Genomic DNA, 17,740 nt, shown 5'->3' with positions numbered 1-17,740 from the left:
TGCTGCTGCTGACAATATTGGCAGGCACTTCTTGAAATACTTCTGAAATTCTGCTTTAGCCCTCATGAAAAACTCCTTCCTGAGTCTTGTTACAGGGAACCCTATAAATGGGTCACTTTTGTGTAACAGTTCTCACTGCTGGCATACGCTGTACGCTCCGAGTCACAGTGAAGGGAATCACCTGAAGGTGAGGAGCAGGCTTGTCTGGTGGGAGCAGTTGTCTTTCTGCCGCAAAGATAAAAAACCACACATATGTCTCTTTGATATTCTACACCCTCACTTCACTAAGATGTGAAGAGTCAGTGTGCAAAAACAGGATTTCACAAATGTTGAGGACAAAACCCAAGCTGAATACACAGCTCAGAATGACACCAACTTTGGTATAACCTTCCACATGCTGGTATTTGTTGAGATAGGAATTTTGGTGAACTGGATTATATTTCCAGATTGCTATATTGTATATTTCCATTGTAAAACAGCAAGTGACAGGTTTATTTCTTTCCTGCTTTTCTAACAGATACTTGCAATATGGATTCAGTGACACATTATTTTCTTCCAATTGTACTTCAGCCATCATCTCACATGTAATGACTAAGGATATTGGGCATCGTATAGCCTGGGAATTCGTTACGGAAAATTGGCCACTTCTAAATCAAGGGTAAGCAACAAGTTTTGGCTTCCTTTAATTTCTGGGGCTCTTTGGCTTCTTCCTCTGTCTTTATGTTTGAGCTGTAAAATTCAGGTGCTGATTTTCCCTCCAGAGATGGTTTTTTGTAATGACTGATTCAATTAAGTATGCAGAGCAGAGTTTTCAGAGGATTCAACTCTGATCAGGGTTTAATGCCAAAGAATAGCTCATTAAACACAGAAGACTTTAAAAATTAGCCTGTTCATGACTGTTTCTGTGCTTTTAAGTACTCCTGGCAATTCTGACTCTAGAAGTGGGTTTATCCACTAGGATTTTACAAGTGTGGGTGTAAAATGCTGTAAATTGTGGGTGTAAAATACTGAAGTAAAATCCTCACCTCTTTTCCAAAGAAAGTATGAAGAGATCGGGGATTAGAGCATGCAGGCATGCTAGGACCAACTACAGTGTTATTCCCTGACTTAAATCTTAACCTACCTCCAGCCTACCTGTACTGCTGCAGGGAAACAGCGGGTGAGCTTGGGCTACCTCTCTTGAGCAAAGCAAGTCTTTTGATGTCTGTTTGAAGACTCCTTCTCCCGTTGGCAATGAAGAAAAGCAGCAGGGCTGTGACAGAGTACAGTCCAGCTGCTTTTGATGGCAGAGGAGGCCACTGTGATCCATTAGGGGCAGCATAACCAAAACCAGCCATTTGAGAACATTCAAATGTGTAAATTATTGCTAATGCTAGAAAAGAGAAGTTGTAGCAGATTTGTGTCACACCAACCAACTTGTTCCCTGACAGAGCTTTTCGGTGTTCTAAACTGATGGAAAAAAACCCTAAATTTTGCTGGAAAATTGACCCCTTAATTTCAAACTAAAAGAATAGTGCAAGTGTTTATTTATATGCCACCCTCAGGATAGCAACAGGAACACCAACTTGTTAGGCAAATTACTGGTTAGCCTTTCTAGCTCGGTTTGGCTGTATGGGCTCAGAGAGATTATCTATTTCATGCAAAGAAGTCACATTACCAAAGTACAAATACCAGATCTTACTCAGAAAAGAGAATGAAAGGTAATTATCATATTTCGTACAGTTCAAGTGTCTAAATGGGATATTAATGGTAGTTCTTTAAAAGAGGGAAAACAATCCACAGTTTCAAACTTCAGCTTAGTTGGTATTTGCAACATAGTGAATAATAACTAAATAGTGGGAGTATTTTCAAATGGGATGAACTGTAGTATATTTGCTAACATGCTATTTGAAGGACCTTTATCTCAATTTTACAGATATGGGCAGGAATTACTGCATGATGTACTAAAAGTCATGGGAAGATTTGTCAAAACAGATGTACAGATCCAAGAGGTAAACCAGAGAAGCATTTAGTCTCAACTTTATTGACAGTTTGTAATATACCAGCAGTTGGGCTGCTGGCATGTTAGGTTGTCATACTGACATCTGTATAATTTCTCATATTGTTCAATCACTGCTTCCCCCAAGTATTTTACTATTCTTCAGTCCTCTCTTGTCTTTTGCCTGTTAGACTGATGAGAAAGATTTCTTGTTCTGTGATTGTAGAACAGGCAGCACAAGAGGATTCTTCTACCCAACTAGTCCTAGACAGTGTGGTACCACCAGTACCAGTGAAGTTGTCTGCATTTGAAAGGATTTTTAGAGGAACAGCAAAAGGGCACATTCTTGATATGTAAGGAGCTTTCCCATGTTAGTGTAAATCAGTAACCTTGCCCCATCCCCTCTTTAGTCTCTGTCATCTGCCCCTTTTCTGTGCATCTCTGTTGAAAGCACCTGTCAGGCACACAGTTGCTTACTGCAAATGAAGTTACGTGAACTAAGATCATACATTTATTTCTTCAGTTGCAGGTTTTTTATAATGCTACTTTGGAAGAGGATGAGAGAGAGGCTATTACTGTGCTACTGGAATCCGCAAAACTTGAAAATATTGAACGGAGAAAACTACTAATCAAAGTTGCCAGCTGGTTAGAGAAAAATGTAGATGATTGACTTGGAAAACAGTTTCCAGTATATTATTTGTGATTCACTATCATATTGGTATTCATTATAAGCTGTAAGTAAAGGTAAAGCACATTTTGAGTCCTGTGGTTGTCTTCCCACTGGAAAATCTGGATAAATTAATTCACAAAGAAAAGAAGGATTCAGGAAAAGAAATTATAAACATATTTGTATCTTATATCTAAAATAACTTCCTCCTGAATGAGGTCTTAGGGATGCATTGCTAATAATAATCTAACATATAGATACAGTCCTGAATCCTTTGGGGTTTTTTTTTTTCTGAATATCCAAATGAAAGGTGTGCTGCATATTTGTGGCAAAAACATGTGAGGAAGCTGAAAAACTTTATATTCTGTTTTGTTTCATTTGTACAATGATCTATAAACTGTCTCCACTTCTATGTTTTTCAATTGCAAAGAGGACAATAATTTAGAACAGTGCTGTGAAACATGAACTTCAGAATGACTCCAGACCTGTAGACAGGAAAGGACCAAAGAACCCCCAAATTTTAATATTAATTAAGAAATTTATGCCTTGTCATTCAAACTTTGTTTTTTCTTAGCAGATCTCTATTTAATGTGTCTACACTTGTGTTTGATTAGCAATGTGCTTTTGAAGAGACCCTGCTGCTTGTCTCCATTTAGCATGCTTCAGCCCTCAGCATGGTCTTGGAGTGTGTGAACTGGAATATTTTTGGATAAAATCTGTCTAGGAGATGATGAGTTCCTGGTGTGCAACACTGGATGGTCATTTTGTCCATGGCACTAGTGTGCAACTAGTCCAAACTATCCCTTCTGGAACATCACTGAGGTGCTCACTGATCATAGAATCACTGAGTATGCTGAGTTAGAAGGACCCATCAGAATCATAGAGCCCAACTCCTGTGCTGTAGATACAAGGTTAATCACCTTGCTTACACAGCATTTTGGAGGTGACAGGCAAAATTCAGTCCACTAGTATTAGGAAACCATATTCGCTTGTCCTTAAAAAAACTATGGGATCCTCAGTCCATGCAACTCATTTATTTGTGAGGTAACAGTATTATGACAAAATTACAGTACAGGTGATCAGTTAACATGTAATGGATCACAAAACACTGTTATGTGGGAATGCAGGAGACAAAATAAGTTAGAATACTGCTCTATGACAAGACCAGAATAAAACCCAGACATGTTAATACAAAGGATTGTTCACTGGCATCCTCTAAATACATTTCAGAAAAACACTGCCATATTGACTGCACTGAATGTCCTCTGCTCCCCACAGCTGCAAAGAAAAATTGAAACTATTTTGAGACTGTTTAAGAATCCCTTTATTGTATGGGAATTACCAACTAGTGACACAAGTTTGTGCTGGGAACAACTGACCTCTGCAGCATTTGATCTAGTTAAAGATATACCAAAGAAAATTGCACGCATTCTTTCAAGTATTCTTCAAGTTGATTGAGAGAGGCTGTGGTGAATTACAGGGGTTTTATCATACAACCTGTAGGACAGTTTGGGTTGGAAGGGACCTTAAAGATTATGTATTTCAAATCCCCCTGTCACAGGATGGGACACCTTCCACTAGAACAGGTTGCTCAAAGCACTGTCCAGCCTGGCCTCGAACACCGCCAGGGATGAGAAGTCCACAGCCTTTCTGGGGAACCTGTGCCAGTACTGAAGCTGTTTTGCTTCAGCATTCTCTGTGATTTCCACTAGTTAATCACTAGCACTGTATGCCTCATCAGGTGGGCTAAGCAAAGCTCAAGAAACATCCCATAAATTTACCTTATGCCTAGTAGGTTCAAACTATTTCTTTGCAACCATGAGCAACCACTCTTCCTTTCTAACCAGTCTTCCATGCTTTTCTTTTTTCTTCATCCTACTGAATAAAACATTTAATTTGAAATGCCAATACATAAAAATTACTAGGTGTTAAAGTAAGAAGTTATTTTCAAGTGATGGCTCCTGACTGTGAGGCCCTAGGTTTTAACTTTTGTATTTTTCAAATTCTATACTGTTTAGTGTGTGACTCTGAAGTTTCTTGTAGCCTGTTAATTTCTGCTCTCTCATGCTAGGTAGACATAACAAAGCCTCCCTGGGCCTGCTCTTCAAGGACACCCAGACCGTTCTAGGCCCAAAAAGTATAAACCAAAAGCCTCTGAAAGGGGGGCAAGCAGAGGGGAAATGACATCATTAAATGGAAGCTTTAACTGGAGAATTAACCCTGATGTGCCAATGAACCAAACCTATAAAACTCATGACCTGTCATCCATCTTGGGGTCCATCTTGGCAGTAGCCTCTGGCTCCCCAGGGGGTACCTTTGAAGGCCTTTCAAATAAATGCCTACCTTTACTCCCTTATTCCTGTCTAGTCTCTGTTTTTAGGTTGCCTCTTAAGGCATCAACTGTCTGTCTCCCAGTGACAGTCTGTATTTCAGAATTTCAGCAGTTTTCATGGCAGAGGCAGAATGGTGAAGGTGATTGCTAGGCAAGCTGCCTGAGTAGGAGCAGATCTGAATCATTTCCAGAATCCACACATTTGCACTTGGTGGCTGTATCAGTGGCAGCTCTTGCTGCTGTTGAGTACGAGCTGAGTAGAGAGGTTTGTAGAGTGGCAACTGCTAAATGCAACAAGGGAAGAAGTGGTGCATGGGAAGAATCCAGGGCAAGCTGGGAATGCTGCTTTATTGCAGAGAGAATTGGGGTGAAAGAAAGTTAATTGGAAATTAATATGAGGACATCAGGAAATGAGCTTTAAGAGTACTTATGCAGACTGCCTAAGTGTTATGGGGCATGAAATTGTAAAGATGTGCACGTATGGGGCAATTTCCAGTAAAAATGGCTTTGTCATTGATAGATAGGATGCATTCAGTAGGCCCTGAGTGGGGAAAAAAGTAGATAGATGTGAAAAGACCAGCTTTTTGCTTTAAGTCCTGCTCTCTGCCTTCAGAGTATGGAAGTCAAAAAGTTACACTTGTTCTGCCCATATTGTATGCATGTGTGACAGGCCAGCAGACTCATGAGCTGGCAAGGATGCATGCCAAGCCCAGTGGAGAGGAAGACTTCGGAGCTGTTTAAATCAAGGTTCAAGAGCACCAGCCAGCTTCTCCTCTGCATCTCCTGGCACAGTTGTCCTACTGCCCCACTGGGTGTGCCCCCTTTCCATCCTGGCACCCTAAGAAGCCTCCCAGGCAAGCGAGGAGAAGGCAGCTTGTGGGGGGCCTGGGTGGCCAAGGCACAAGCCCCACACCATCTGGCTGCACTGCTGGCATATTGATGAGGTGGGTGGAGCAGCCTGCTGCTTCTTTCAGGGTTGGTGCAAGTCCCAGAAAGGGGAGCATTGGGTAGGGAAAAGAGATGTGGGCTAAAAAGCCAAAAAATGAACTGAGATGTGGCCTTGCCACATTCCTGCTGTGTGGTGACTCATAAAAGATAAAAAGAGCTGTCACCTCTGCATCCCCTGACTCAAAGGTGCAGGGGCTCTTCCAGAGCCAGGTGTGATGTATGGACTCAACCGCTTGGCCAAACTAATGGTACTTGGGTCCCAGAGTCCAAAGGCAGCATAGGCCTAGACCTAGACCAGGCTAAAACTTCTCTAGTTCCAGCTTGTTCTCTGGTAGCCCACGCAGGAAAAGGGTGACATGGTGACCATTAATGCCATAAACTTGTAAACTGGAACTGGAAATAAATGATTAGCACAAGAACAGTAGACTCACTTGTCAAGGAACAAAGGGGGTTGTGGGTACAAGGAGTCTCACCTTTACCTTTTCCATCACTTGTAATTTGACTGTGAGCCAGCTGCTTTATCCCATAAATATGACAGCCTAAGTGAGCCTTCTCTGAGCTCTCTCCCTGCTAGGGAGCTATTGGCATGGGGGTGACCTCCACTGGAGCTAGGATACCTCTCAGGATTGCTTCTCGAGGTTGAAACACCCTTTACCAACTGCACTGGTAAGTGACCAACATCGTGCATAACCTTGTACCACAGCATATTAAGACTGTGCATTGCTAACTGTGAATCACTATTGTATCCTCTGTGCAGTAAATAACAGAATGAACCTATCAGTAAGCAACCATTTGATAAGTTTCACTTTCACAATATCTTACTTCAATAAAACCACTGTTGCTGCTGTGTTTGGTGATGGTTCTTTAAGAGGTCAAAACCTTCCCTGCACCAGAGTGACAGTGGGCTGTGGTCTTCGGGAGGAGTCACTATCTGTCATTCTTTGTGATGGGATGAGACAAGGACCTGAGTAGGCAGAGGGGAAGGCTGACCTTGGCTGGCTGTGGGATACTCGTCCTGATGCAGTGTGTGGCCAGTGACCCTATGTTACAAGGAACAAAGAGAGACCCCTGGTAGGGCAGTCCCTAAGATCAGAGATTCCTCCCCAGGTTAGGGTGAACAGAAGAGGTTTCTCCCAGGATGCTTTGTTCTGTTACGTTAAGGTATCCCAGTTCTGCTTCCTTGCTTGGCCGTTGGCCTCCCCACCCTTTGTTACCTTATATGTCCCTGCCCTAGAAGGTTCTCCACTCCCTGTTCCCCCATTGGCCCTTGCCCCTCACCACTCCCCCAGAGCTTCTGCACTGGTTCCCATTCCCTAGTCCTTGCCTTTGTACCGCCCCCATGCCCTCAGATCATTGGTCTCTGATGTTCCCTCCGCTCCTGTTCATCGTTTGCGTCTTTGTCCCTGGAACCCTTCATGGTGTGGCTGCAATAAACTCCTCCCATGGAACTCTGTACGGAGACTCTTCCTGCCTCTTTGCCGTTCACCCATTTGCCGGAGCTATTCGTGCGTGTGCTGCTCCTGCCAAGCGGCTTCGCTTTGGAGATGCTTTTAGGAAGGTTGCAGCACCTTGTGCTCCAGCACCGCAAAGCCATAGAACCCAGCTAGTGACAGTGCAGGAAGAGCATGAAGTGAAAAAGCACATGTGTTGTGATAAAAGAGCAAAAATCGCTTACCAGCTATCATCGGGGGCATGTTGTAGTTAAGGAACAGCACTCCCCAATTTAGTGCTCCCACTGAGACTCCACGTGCTGCCCGCTCATTCCCTCTTTCCTCCTCTCCCTGTAGACTGATAGGGAGGAGGCACAAAAGGCAAAGATTACAAGTTTCGGTAAGAAAAATTGACTGCAAACAGCAATGAGATAAGAAAACAACAGTAAAAGGAATGATACTAACAACTGACAGTACAAGAAAGAAGCAAAGATTCACGCAGAAATAATACCTGACCCATCCTTCCACCAACCCTGGGAAAGACCTCTTCGGAAAAGACTCCCTTCCCCTGTCCCTGGCAGTGCAGAATAACACCCATAACATCAGTGTCCTGGACATGCCCCCTCCTCATTACTGCAAATATCAACCTTCTTCTAGCTGGAACCAGGACAAAATGGACTTGACTTGGGGAAAATAATTTGATTTGTTGCTATTAAAATAGATGCCTAACATTTGTCGTCCATTAAAATAGCCTTTGACAGTGAGAAACAAAACCAAAAATTAATCACCATCCCCCTACCCTTTCTTTTTCCCAGGCTCATCTTCACTCCCAACTCTTTCACCTCCCCTCCTAGAGCAGCTGGAGGTCAGTCCCCAACCACTCCTTTCTGACACTCCTTCCTCCTCACTGTTTCTCTGCTCCAGCGCAGGGCCCCTCCCACAGACCGTAGTTCCTGTGGCGATCCTCACCCACCTGCCCGGCCGTGGTGCTCTCCAGGTGCTTCTCCAGGCGTCACTTGATTGCAGGCGTCACTCACCTTGGCGCTCGCACCGCTGTTCCTCCCGCTGCGCTTTCCCCTCGCTCCTCTGCTCGCCGGGGCCTTTCCTTGGCAGGCTTCCCCCGGGCGCTCGGCCGCGGGGCTCGGGCCGGCAGGCAGGGGCGCTGGGGCGGCTCTCGCAAGGGGCGAGCGATCGGGGCGGCCCGGGAGGAGCGCGAGGCAGGCGAGTGTGGGCGCTGCTGGGAGGGAGCAGGGGGCAGGAGGGGGATGTGCCCCCGAGGCCGAGGAAGCTCTGTGGGCACGGAGGCCATACGGTGGCACCTCTGCTTTGGGTCGGTCGCACGGCGTGGGTCGGTTTGCCTGTAGCAACCGTGAGGGGTCTGTCCGGAGCTGCAGGGCCGGGCCGCTCGGCAAGGAGGATTTACAGCCTTCTCTGGCCAAGGGGAGCTTTTTCTCCCCTGTTGCCTCACACAAGCCTTAGGCGTTCTCTTCTGGCCATCTCAGCCACTAAAATAATCTCCCGGACTTTCATGTGCTTTCCCCCCGGTGTGTTCCGTCCCTCCCACCCCACCCCACCCCACCCCACCCCACCCCACCCCTTCCTTCCCAGTGAATGTTGCCGATTTGAACGTGCAGGAGGGGAAAATGAAGAGGCAGAAAGACTTGATAAATCTGGTGGTTTGGAAAAACCACGGTGAAGGGAAGTGGAGGAGGAAGAGGAGGGGAAATTAATTATAAAATGGGAGGAATAGCATTGTGTCAAAATTTTAACAATGAAATCATAGAGATCCAAAGAACTGCTTCTCTATAGGACAAGAATACCACAGATGAATTGTTTACACTGGAAAATGTGGGTTTTTTCCTCTTCAGCTACCCCATTTTTCTCGCTGTAGGTGCTACTGAGCACACTGTGGGCAAGGTGCGTTAGGCTGTTCGAGGAGCAATCAGCTTGGTTTGCAGAAAGCTTAAGAGAACTTTAACACATTTGCTCCCTAGCACCTCCCTCCCCCCAGCTAGGGACATTTGTATTGTATCTCCCCAGGTGTATTTACAGTCCCGTGCTCGTGGTGGGGAAGACTTCTCCCTATAGGAACCCTTAGGAGTTTCACCTCTGAAATAAATCTCTCTAAATGTCACCTAAGATTTTAATCCTCATATGTTTACATCCTTGTAGTTCAACACCCACCCAGCAGAAGCTTTTCTGAGCAGATTGTAGGCTACATGTTATCACGTATGCCATGATAACTCATTCACAAGCAATTCAGGAAAAGTTCAGATACGTGAGTATAATTAGCAAAATGGAAAGAGGTATTAAGCATAAGATGGTTTAATTACAATTTTCATACTGATAGAATTAATTTCTGTTTTCTCCATCAAGTAGTTAATGGAGAAAGAAGAACCTCAGAAAAAATTATGAGAATAAAACAGGTTGTAGGTTTTTTGGTTTTGGCTTGCTGTTGTATAAGTACCTGGGAGATTGTGAATTTTTTTTTTCCCTTTTGAGGGATTTCTGGTTTATTTTTCACAACAAGAACCCCAACAAACACACTGTGAAGCAAAATGAAGGTATGCATAGCAGCATTTACATCACCTACCTAAGGTCTGCTGCTTGAACGCTGTGTATCATCTTTTGGTTTTAAAAATGTTTGGAGGTAAAGAAAAATATGGTGAATAAAAAATCTACTTGCCCTCAGTGTGGGTTATAAAATACCTCAGAGAATGGGTGGATACAGCAGATTAAGATAAAAAGACATGTTGGACTATTTGTCTAAGCCACAAAAGGAGAATTTATAAGACTTGACAGTTTCAGATGCTTATTAGGATTTAGCTGTGTTCTAGAGAAGAATAATGAAAGCCATTAGTGATTACAGCAAGCTGAAAATTGGCATCTGGAGGTATCAGGAGAAGGCTGAGTTGTCTGCACAAGTGCAACAAACAAACCTGAGAGGCAGCAAGATGAAACATGAGGTTGCATTTCACTTCAGTAATTGGGGAGCGTATTTACTTTGACTTTTGGAAACAGTGAATAGAATTGAAAACACTTTGTCTAAAATGGTAAAGTGTTTCTTTACTACATCCATGCCTTAAAATATCTCACTTCTAAAAATTTATAAAGTAAAAAATGCACTAGTCTTTTACAGGATATTTTTGTTTACTTACCTTCAAGAAAAAAAAAACAACTCTAAGAAATACATTTGCTCTGTTGTTCATAGATAGAAATGAGAAATGAGAATTCTCATCCCAGTTTATACAATTTCTTTAGTCCCACTTTTTGTGCTAAGTGCTATTTAAAAGGCATAATTAATGAGACAGAAAGTGTGAGGTCCTTTAAGACAGTTACCTGGCACTGTCTTCAGCCTGCTTCTCTGGGGAGCACTATTTTGATTATTTGTCTTCTGTTTCAGTCACTTTGGGGCTGATATCATACTTCCAATGGAAGAAGAGGAATTGTGTGCAGCAGTAAATCTAGGCTGTGCCATTCCCCTCCTCTCTTTGGTAAGTACAATTTAAAATTACGGAGAACGTCCTTGCTCTCTTGCTGTCTGCTCTGAACTGAACATACACCCTTCAGAACCACAGGTTTTCAGAAGGTAAGTACCTGGCAGTTCTCTTCTGACTATTGTATGACAACCAGAAGATGCACGTGATTTTATAATTAACTGTTTAACTTCAGCCACAGGATCCCTCACTTTCAGATACAGCAGAAGGTGTCTGGGTTTGGGAGGGAGAACTCATGAGGATTTGTGTTATTTTACTTGGAAAGGGATGCATTTGCTCCTCCAGACCCCTGTTAAAGAATGGGTTGTTGCTCTGTCACTATGTGTTCATTGTTCTGGTAAACCAGATGAGTTACAAGAGATAAGATCTATTTCTTCATCTGGTCTGTGTTTCCTACCTGGCTTCAAGGCCGTTCTCTGAACACACATGCGCACTTGTGGCTGTGAGAGGAGGCACAGAGTAGATGCCAAGTGTTTTTTCCACAGCTTTACAGTTCAGTCCATAGTTGATCTGAGAAAGATTAATTTATTCCCATTCTTAATTTGGCTGGCACCAGGTGTCCTATAGAAATTCTGAGATCTGTACTTGAATGTGCCACAAATTTGATTGCTGGTTCCTGAGCCCACAGACATTTCTGCAGAACTAGGCTGTGAGAAAGGTGGGACTGTTGCAGTGGGTCTGTCTAATCCATGTGGACATAAGGGATTAAAGCCATAGGGACAGCATCTTATCTTGCCCTGGTGAAGGTGATGAACATCCTGATATATCTCAGCCAGAAGGTCTCCAATGGCATGAACAAATGCAACTTGGAAACAATGTGCATTCACTCTGGCAAGCCCTGCAGAGACACTAGCTTTAGGCTGCTGAGATCAAACAGCCTGAACTATCTGGAATGCTGGTCACCACATTTCACACCAGCTGAAACCTTTAGTTGTGCAATCTGCAGGGATCATAAACAGAAATATGAAATTCTTGAAAAACCAGATATAGAAAAATATTTCTTTTATGGGAATCATAAACAAATGTTATTCCTTCCAAATCCCAACAACTTCTGAAACTGTTCTCTGAGCAGAAACATCTGTGTCATGGATAAGACTCTTACTATAACACAGCTTCTAATTTTCTTCCTCCCTTACTTTGCTTTTAGCCTGGTCAGCTGTTTCAAGGCTCTGTGCTGAAATTGCCAGTTCTCAGCCATGCACTGTAGCCACAATGGGATGTTAATCTGTGGATGATCAGCTCCAGAAAAGTACTTGCTGTATTCAAAAGCATGGGAGACCACAGGTTTTGGTGGAGGAAGAGTACAATTGGTGGTTGTCCTCAGAGTTGAAATTTTTACAGAAGAGACCAATGTTCAGTGCATTGCCCCTGGATTATCACTAGAGTCAAACTAAAAATAGTAGAAGAAAAAACTCTTTTTCAGGACCAAGAATACTTTCCCTTGGATAATTAGGTTCTGCAGGCTTCATTGTGGATGTCTGTGTCTCCCTTATTTCCCTGTCTCCCCTCAGAACACACTATGGAGGATAATCATTCCTGTGAGTCTCACCTGTTTCTGAAATTTGCTCACTTTCCTAATCATGTTCTGCTTCATTTTTTTGGTATCTCTCCTGAAGATTAAAATTCAACACTATATACTTAAAGTATATACATGTGGAGACAAAAATATGCTACATTCTCTGTGTAGGATATTTTTGCTAAGGTGCAACAGCATTTTAAACACATCTGTGGAACAAGATGCTTGTTCTTTTTTGTTAGTATTTAAAATGATTTTGTGTGTTTGGTTATAGATGACACATTCATTTAGATGAAACTCGGCATGCTTACACTGGTAGCTGCTGATGCTTGTTCTGCTCCTGAACCCTGCATACTGTGATAAAACAGGCATGGATGATGATCATGCATACTCAAAAAGTGCTTTAACAATGCTAGATGTATGGTTGGACACAAGAGGAAATGTTGGAAGAAAATCCTTACCAGGACTCCAACTTGACTGCAAATGAAGAGCGATACTCATCTTCTTTAGAGTGTTGCCCTTCATTCTTTATTCATTTATGTACCCATAACAAATTTCCAGTAGGAAAGCAGGCTCCCCAATCCAGCAAATATTAATTACCTGGTAATAGAATTCCTTTTCTAATCCTAACATGATATTTAAAGCAGTTGCTGTCAAGCATCCCATTGTGAGCAGTGTCACATCCATCATTCTTCAGGTTACTGAAGAGAATGGGAAACCCCCTCAGAAACAGCCTTCAGCCTGTTTCACCTCTCAAAAAGACATCCCCTCCCGGTACTCCAAAGTCAATTCCTTCTTGTTCCTGTTCTCACTGTGACTGTTGCCCTGCAGGAAGTGGCTGCAAGAGAGTCCAAACCTAAGGCTTGGACTCGTGCTGGTCCTTCAGCACTGGTGAAACAAAGTGCTTCTCTGGGACAGGGTTGGGGCAACAGTCCTGAAGTATAGGATAAACTGACAGAGACCACTGTGCTACCTTTCAGAGGTAATGGGAGAGACTGGGCAGCATGCAGGGAAGGGTTGGAGGAACTCCAGAAATTTAAAATTATTTCTGGTTGTGTTTGGGGTTAAAGTCTGAGGTGCTGGTACTGTATATATTGCATAAAATGTTTTAACTAAGTAGCTGCACAAGGTTCGTAAGAAGTAGCTAACATCCATCCTGAAACTGTATTGATGGCAGAGAGGTGATGGATGGCATTTGCAGGATAGACTCTCAGAACCCACAGGCCTCCCTGGGTGCTTTGGTAGCAGAGTGAGTGATGCACGTTTTTCTGTTAAACCTAAAAGGTACACATTCTACTTATTAAAAAAATCTTCCACAAAGGAGTGAGAGTCAAAAGCCAAGCAGCTTACGTTTACTCCGTTGGTTGAAATCTCCGGGAAGAACACTGAATCCGCAGGGAATGTCAGCGATGGGCGCAGCTCGGGCCGCCGCGCAGGCTGGGGCAGCAGTGCCACCTGCGGGCAGGCGCGGGGACTGCGGCGCCGCGCTGCCGTGCGCTCAGCGCCGCTCCGGGCCTCGGAGCCACGCGTGGCAGCAGCCCTCCCGAGCTCCGTGTTATTTAAACACTGCCGGTTTTCCGACCCCTGCTGAGGGAATTATGGAGTGGCTTTGGTGATAGAGCTTTTGTATATGCTCGTGATATTATTTTAATAGTTTTAAAATCGAGCCTGTTACTGACACATATTTTGTTTCGCATTTGCTGTTGATTAAGATCACATAAAAGCCTTGAATGGATATCACCTGCTTTAAATTACAAGTCTGTTTATACTGTTGTGTATGTCTAACAAATGTGTGCGTATTTCACAAGGGTGGTCAAATGAGTGATCTCGTGGAAGAAAACTGTGAGAAGAGCTATTCTTCCCAGGAAATATCTGCAGAAGAAAATGTATCTCCTGCTAAGGACTGCTCAATAAGACACAAAAAATTGGTATGACTTCTCCATTTTATGTACTATTTTGTTATCAAGATACTTACCATTGCCTTCAATTTCTTCAGTCATTACAAAATTAAAGAGCTGGAGTCAGGAGGAAAGATCAGTAACAACAACAGTGAAATGGATCAAGTTTGCAGTGAAGTGATTTAGAGGGCTAAGGGCAATTCTAAGTAAGTGGGGAAATAGGAGAGTAGTCTTAGAGGGAGGACTACTGCCATAGTTTATTATTTGCAACTTAAAATTGCATTATTTATGATCATGAATGGTGATGATGCTGAAAATCTACCCTAGAGTCCAAAGCAGAAATGTCTGAATAATGTAGTTACATGAGAGATTGCCCTGTAGGTTTTCAGGAGGATGCAGCTGAAGATGCACAGCGTCAACCACCTAGTAAAAAAGTACACTCAAGTGCATGGATATTTCTGAATCACTGTATCAGCAGATTGGGCTGAACTGTCACTTCTTTCCCCATGAGAAACAGTGAAAGTGCTTAGTTGTTTGTGGAAAATCACTGTGACTCTGAAAGGAATGACACCCTGCAGGGAAGCTGCGAGATGGCAAGGCAGCTCCATTTACATAAAAGAAGAAAAGATAAATTTGTATGTATTTTTGTACCTTTACATAATGAATGACAAGTATGGTCGAAGTCCACAATCATTGTCCAAAAGGAAATTGTTTGACATGATACTTACGTTTGTTTGCAGTGACTTCAGAAATAGCTGTCAACATACATGGGCTATGTGGAATGGTAATACAGAGAGGATGTTTTAACTTCTGAAAGTATTCAGCAGTTTTAGTTAATTGCAAACATGTTCTCCATAAAATTGGCAGGAAAATGCTTCCTCCTATTCCTCAGAAAACTGTGCTCAGTTGAGCTTCTTTGTTTTTGTCTGTGTATTGGGGTTTTTTTTCATATTTCTCACTTGTGAAAATGCTTCGTAACTCGTTAGTTGCTCCTTCAGGCATTTTCATTTTCCTGAGATTGTTTGGACAAAGATAGTTTCTAGGCATCTGAGGGAACAGTGAAAATAAGAGTGAATCCATTTGAGATGCTTATAATCATAGTACTTGTTTTTACATTTTAGATGAAGAACAAAGCACATAATTCTGCCTCTCACATGACAACTTGCAAACTCCATGCCACTGTACCAGAGTCATGCATTCAGAGTCATGATTGTTCCATCTCTGGTCAGGATGCACAGTCGGTAAAAGGAATACTTGATTAATAGACAAGCAAACATTTTAAACAATCAATATAATCTTATAAATTATCTGGAATATTAATTTTAATGTCATTCAAAAGCCAGTGAGGACACTTGGCAGCTAATAAATATATTTTCCAATTGTACTAATTACAAACTTTCTGTTGTTTATTTATAGCAAAAACTCGAGAAACAATTAAAATGCTTAGCCTTTCAAAATCCAGGACCTCAGGTAGCTGACTTCAATCCTGAAACTAGAAAGCAGAAAAAGAAAGCATGCATGTCACAGATGAAACAAAATTTTTTTTATGAGTCCAAGTAAGACCTCTGATTTATTACATACTTTACTTTAAAAAATGGCCAGTAGGCTTAGGTTCACTGAATCTAAATGAAATTACTAAAAGCATTGTATTTTGCAGAGCAATTTCTTGTTAGACTTGAAAGCTGTGTTGGGAAAACAAGGTTTCACTGTGTGACTTTAAGGGAATTTTGATATAGTTTGGTATGCATTCATTTTTTAGTACCAATGGCTATTGCAAATAGGATATAATGCTGGTATTTAATTTTGCTGTAAGTTTGTTAAAGACTAAATACTCATTGCATAGATGTTTTCCACATGTATTTGGTTTAGTCTCTGAATGTGTCGAAGCATTCTCTGAGAATAATTTTTGTTCTCTTTCACAGATTTACAACGAAGTACGACAAACATGGCAGGCTGCTTTATAATGACATAGATTTATGTGACTGCCTGGAAATGGACTGCCTGGGTTGCTTCTATCCTTGCCCCAAATGCAATTCAAACAAATGTGGACCAGAATGTCGCTGCAATAGAAAATGGGTTTATGATACAATTGAGACTGAAGCAGGGGATGTGATCAGTGTGCTACCATTTTTTGTCCCTGACTGATTATGTTCTGATAGTTTTTCTGCCTGAACATTGTTCTTTTTTCTTCACGTTTTATTAAAATAAATCTTGATTTTATGAATTGTCTTTAGTGAAGCACCTGGCAGTGGTGAGTGTGCATCCTTATTTCTGCCTGCCTAACAAACGTTACCATTCTCCATCAAGTAAAAGTATGCATTTCATTCTTCCTCTTCCTTGTGAGCTTTGCTGAGGCACCTAGTCAATCCTTTCTAAATCTTGACTTTCTAAAATTGAAGGTGTTTGAACTGTTATGGGAGGATAATTTTCTTACCCTGGGAAGCTGAACCCCATTACTTGTAATGAGGGTTTTTTTCTGATTTCTCTGCTTGTTAGTTTACTCAGATGTGTGACACAGCTCTTTCTTTTGTGTAGGGTTGTCCAAGAGCCTTTTTATCCTGATGCATTCATTCCTCATATAGACAAGGCAAGAGATATTTGAGATAACACTGTTCTTTGAAATTAGGTCACTACTTACCATGTTCCTCTATATATTAAGCAAAGGAGAGTCGAAACAACTCTCTCTCAGCAATTCTTTCTTACTGCCCAGGCTGAAAGACTGAAACCAACATGTTCAGTCAGCACTATTTTCTTACAGCATTTGGCACATTAAGTGTCCACCTGTCATTAATTATATGGCTAAACAGATTAGATATTTTTCCTTCTGGGCAGAAAAGTCTCTTTAGTTCCAGAAGTTTCCTCTTCATGCAAGACATGACAGATTTTAATAACTTATACCCAGTCTTTTTATGAGGTAGGGGTTCTCATTCATGATGGGCCCTTTTTGAGGAGTGAGGGTAGGGTCCCTCTGCATCTTGAAGGTGAGAAGGCTGCAGATGGTTGCAGGTGATTTCCAGGAGCATGCTGCTAGTGGGGGAATCATTCTTCAGGCCTAGTACTTGGTTTTTTTTGAGGAGACTCTCCCAACTTTGAATATGGCACCACTTTTCTCCCTTAGAAGAGGGCATTCTCTGTGACAAAGACCTACTGCTCCAAGACAAAGATATCTCCCAAAAGAAGAAACTTGGGAACTGATCCCAAGAATGTCTTAACACCAAAATCTCCTTCTGACTTGCTACCTTGGAAAGACTTTTTGTTCCTCTTAACTAATGACACCTTAAGCTTGTATCATGCAGGCAGCATGGGCAACAAGCAGGAGGAGCTGGAAGCCATTGTGCAATGGGAATGGTGTGACACAGTCACCATCAGTGAGACATGCTGGGACAACTTGCATAACTGGAGTGCTGCGACAGATGGCTACAAAGTCTTAAGAAGGGATGGGTAAGGAAAGAGGTGGGGAGGTAGCCCTGTATG

The 17,740-nt window shown here is 42.4% G+C and overlaps 2 protein-coding genes across 3 annotated transcripts in view; both read left to right on the top strand.

The window, feature by feature from the left end:
- LVRN (laeverin) overlaps positions 1-5,276 on the top strand; it is a 37,493-nt gene extending 32,217 nt beyond the window's left edge. Inside the window, exons 18-21 of one of the 2 annotated variants that reach the window (XR_011147700.1) lie at positions 518-658; positions 1,916-1,991; positions 2,502-2,722; positions 4,717-5,276. Coding sequence is in view for 1 of the 2 variants with exons in the window: in XM_069001559.1 (XP_068857660.1) it covers positions 518-658; positions 1,916-1,991; positions 2,502-2,648 (364 nt within the window). In the remaining variant the exon portion in view is untranslated. Of the gene's footprint in view, positions 1-517; positions 659-1,915; positions 1,992-2,501 lie in introns of both variants that reach the window. The other variant, XM_069001559.1, reaches the window with a different exon arrangement.
- A 2,884-nt stretch (positions 5,277-8,160) lies between these two features.
- ARL14EPL (ARF like GTPase 14 effector protein like) lies at positions 8,161-16,499 on the top strand. The gene is made up of 6 exons (XM_069001561.1): positions 8,161-8,576; positions 10,759-10,849; positions 14,177-14,296; positions 15,388-15,507; positions 15,683-15,822; positions 16,189-16,499. Exons 2-6 carry the CDS (start codon positions 10,787-10,789, stop codon positions 16,409-16,411), a joined length of 666 nt encoding a protein of 221 aa, XP_068857662.1. The 5' UTR covers positions 8,161-8,576; positions 10,759-10,786; the 3' UTR covers positions 16,412-16,499.
- The last annotated feature ends 1,241 nt before the right edge of the window (positions 16,500-17,740 follow it).

The sequence above is a fragment of the Aphelocoma coerulescens genome, assembly GCF_041296385.1.
Source record: "Aphelocoma coerulescens isolate FSJ_1873_10779 chromosome Z unlocalized genomic scaffold, UR_Acoe_1.0 ChrZ, whole genome shotgun sequence".
Taxonomy (NCBI): Eukaryota; Metazoa; Chordata; class Aves; order Passeriformes; family Corvidae; genus Aphelocoma; species Aphelocoma coerulescens.
This window is presented reverse-complemented; position numbering and strand designations above follow the sequence as displayed.

Excerpts from the sequence above, each read along its gene's own strand:
- ARL14EPL (XM_069001561.1), top strand. The coding sequence starts at position 10,787 with ATGGAAGAAGAGGAATTGTGTGCAGCAGTAAATCTAGGCTGTGCCATT. Across the intron at positions 14,297-15,387 it reads CAATAAGACACAAAAAATTG|ATGAAGAACAAAGCACATAA; the intron begins GTATGACTTCTC and ends TTTACATTTTAG. Across the intron at positions 15,823-16,188 it reads AATTTTTTTTATGAGTCCAA|ATTTACAACGAAGTACGACA; the intron begins GTAAGACCTCTG and ends TCTCTTTCACAG.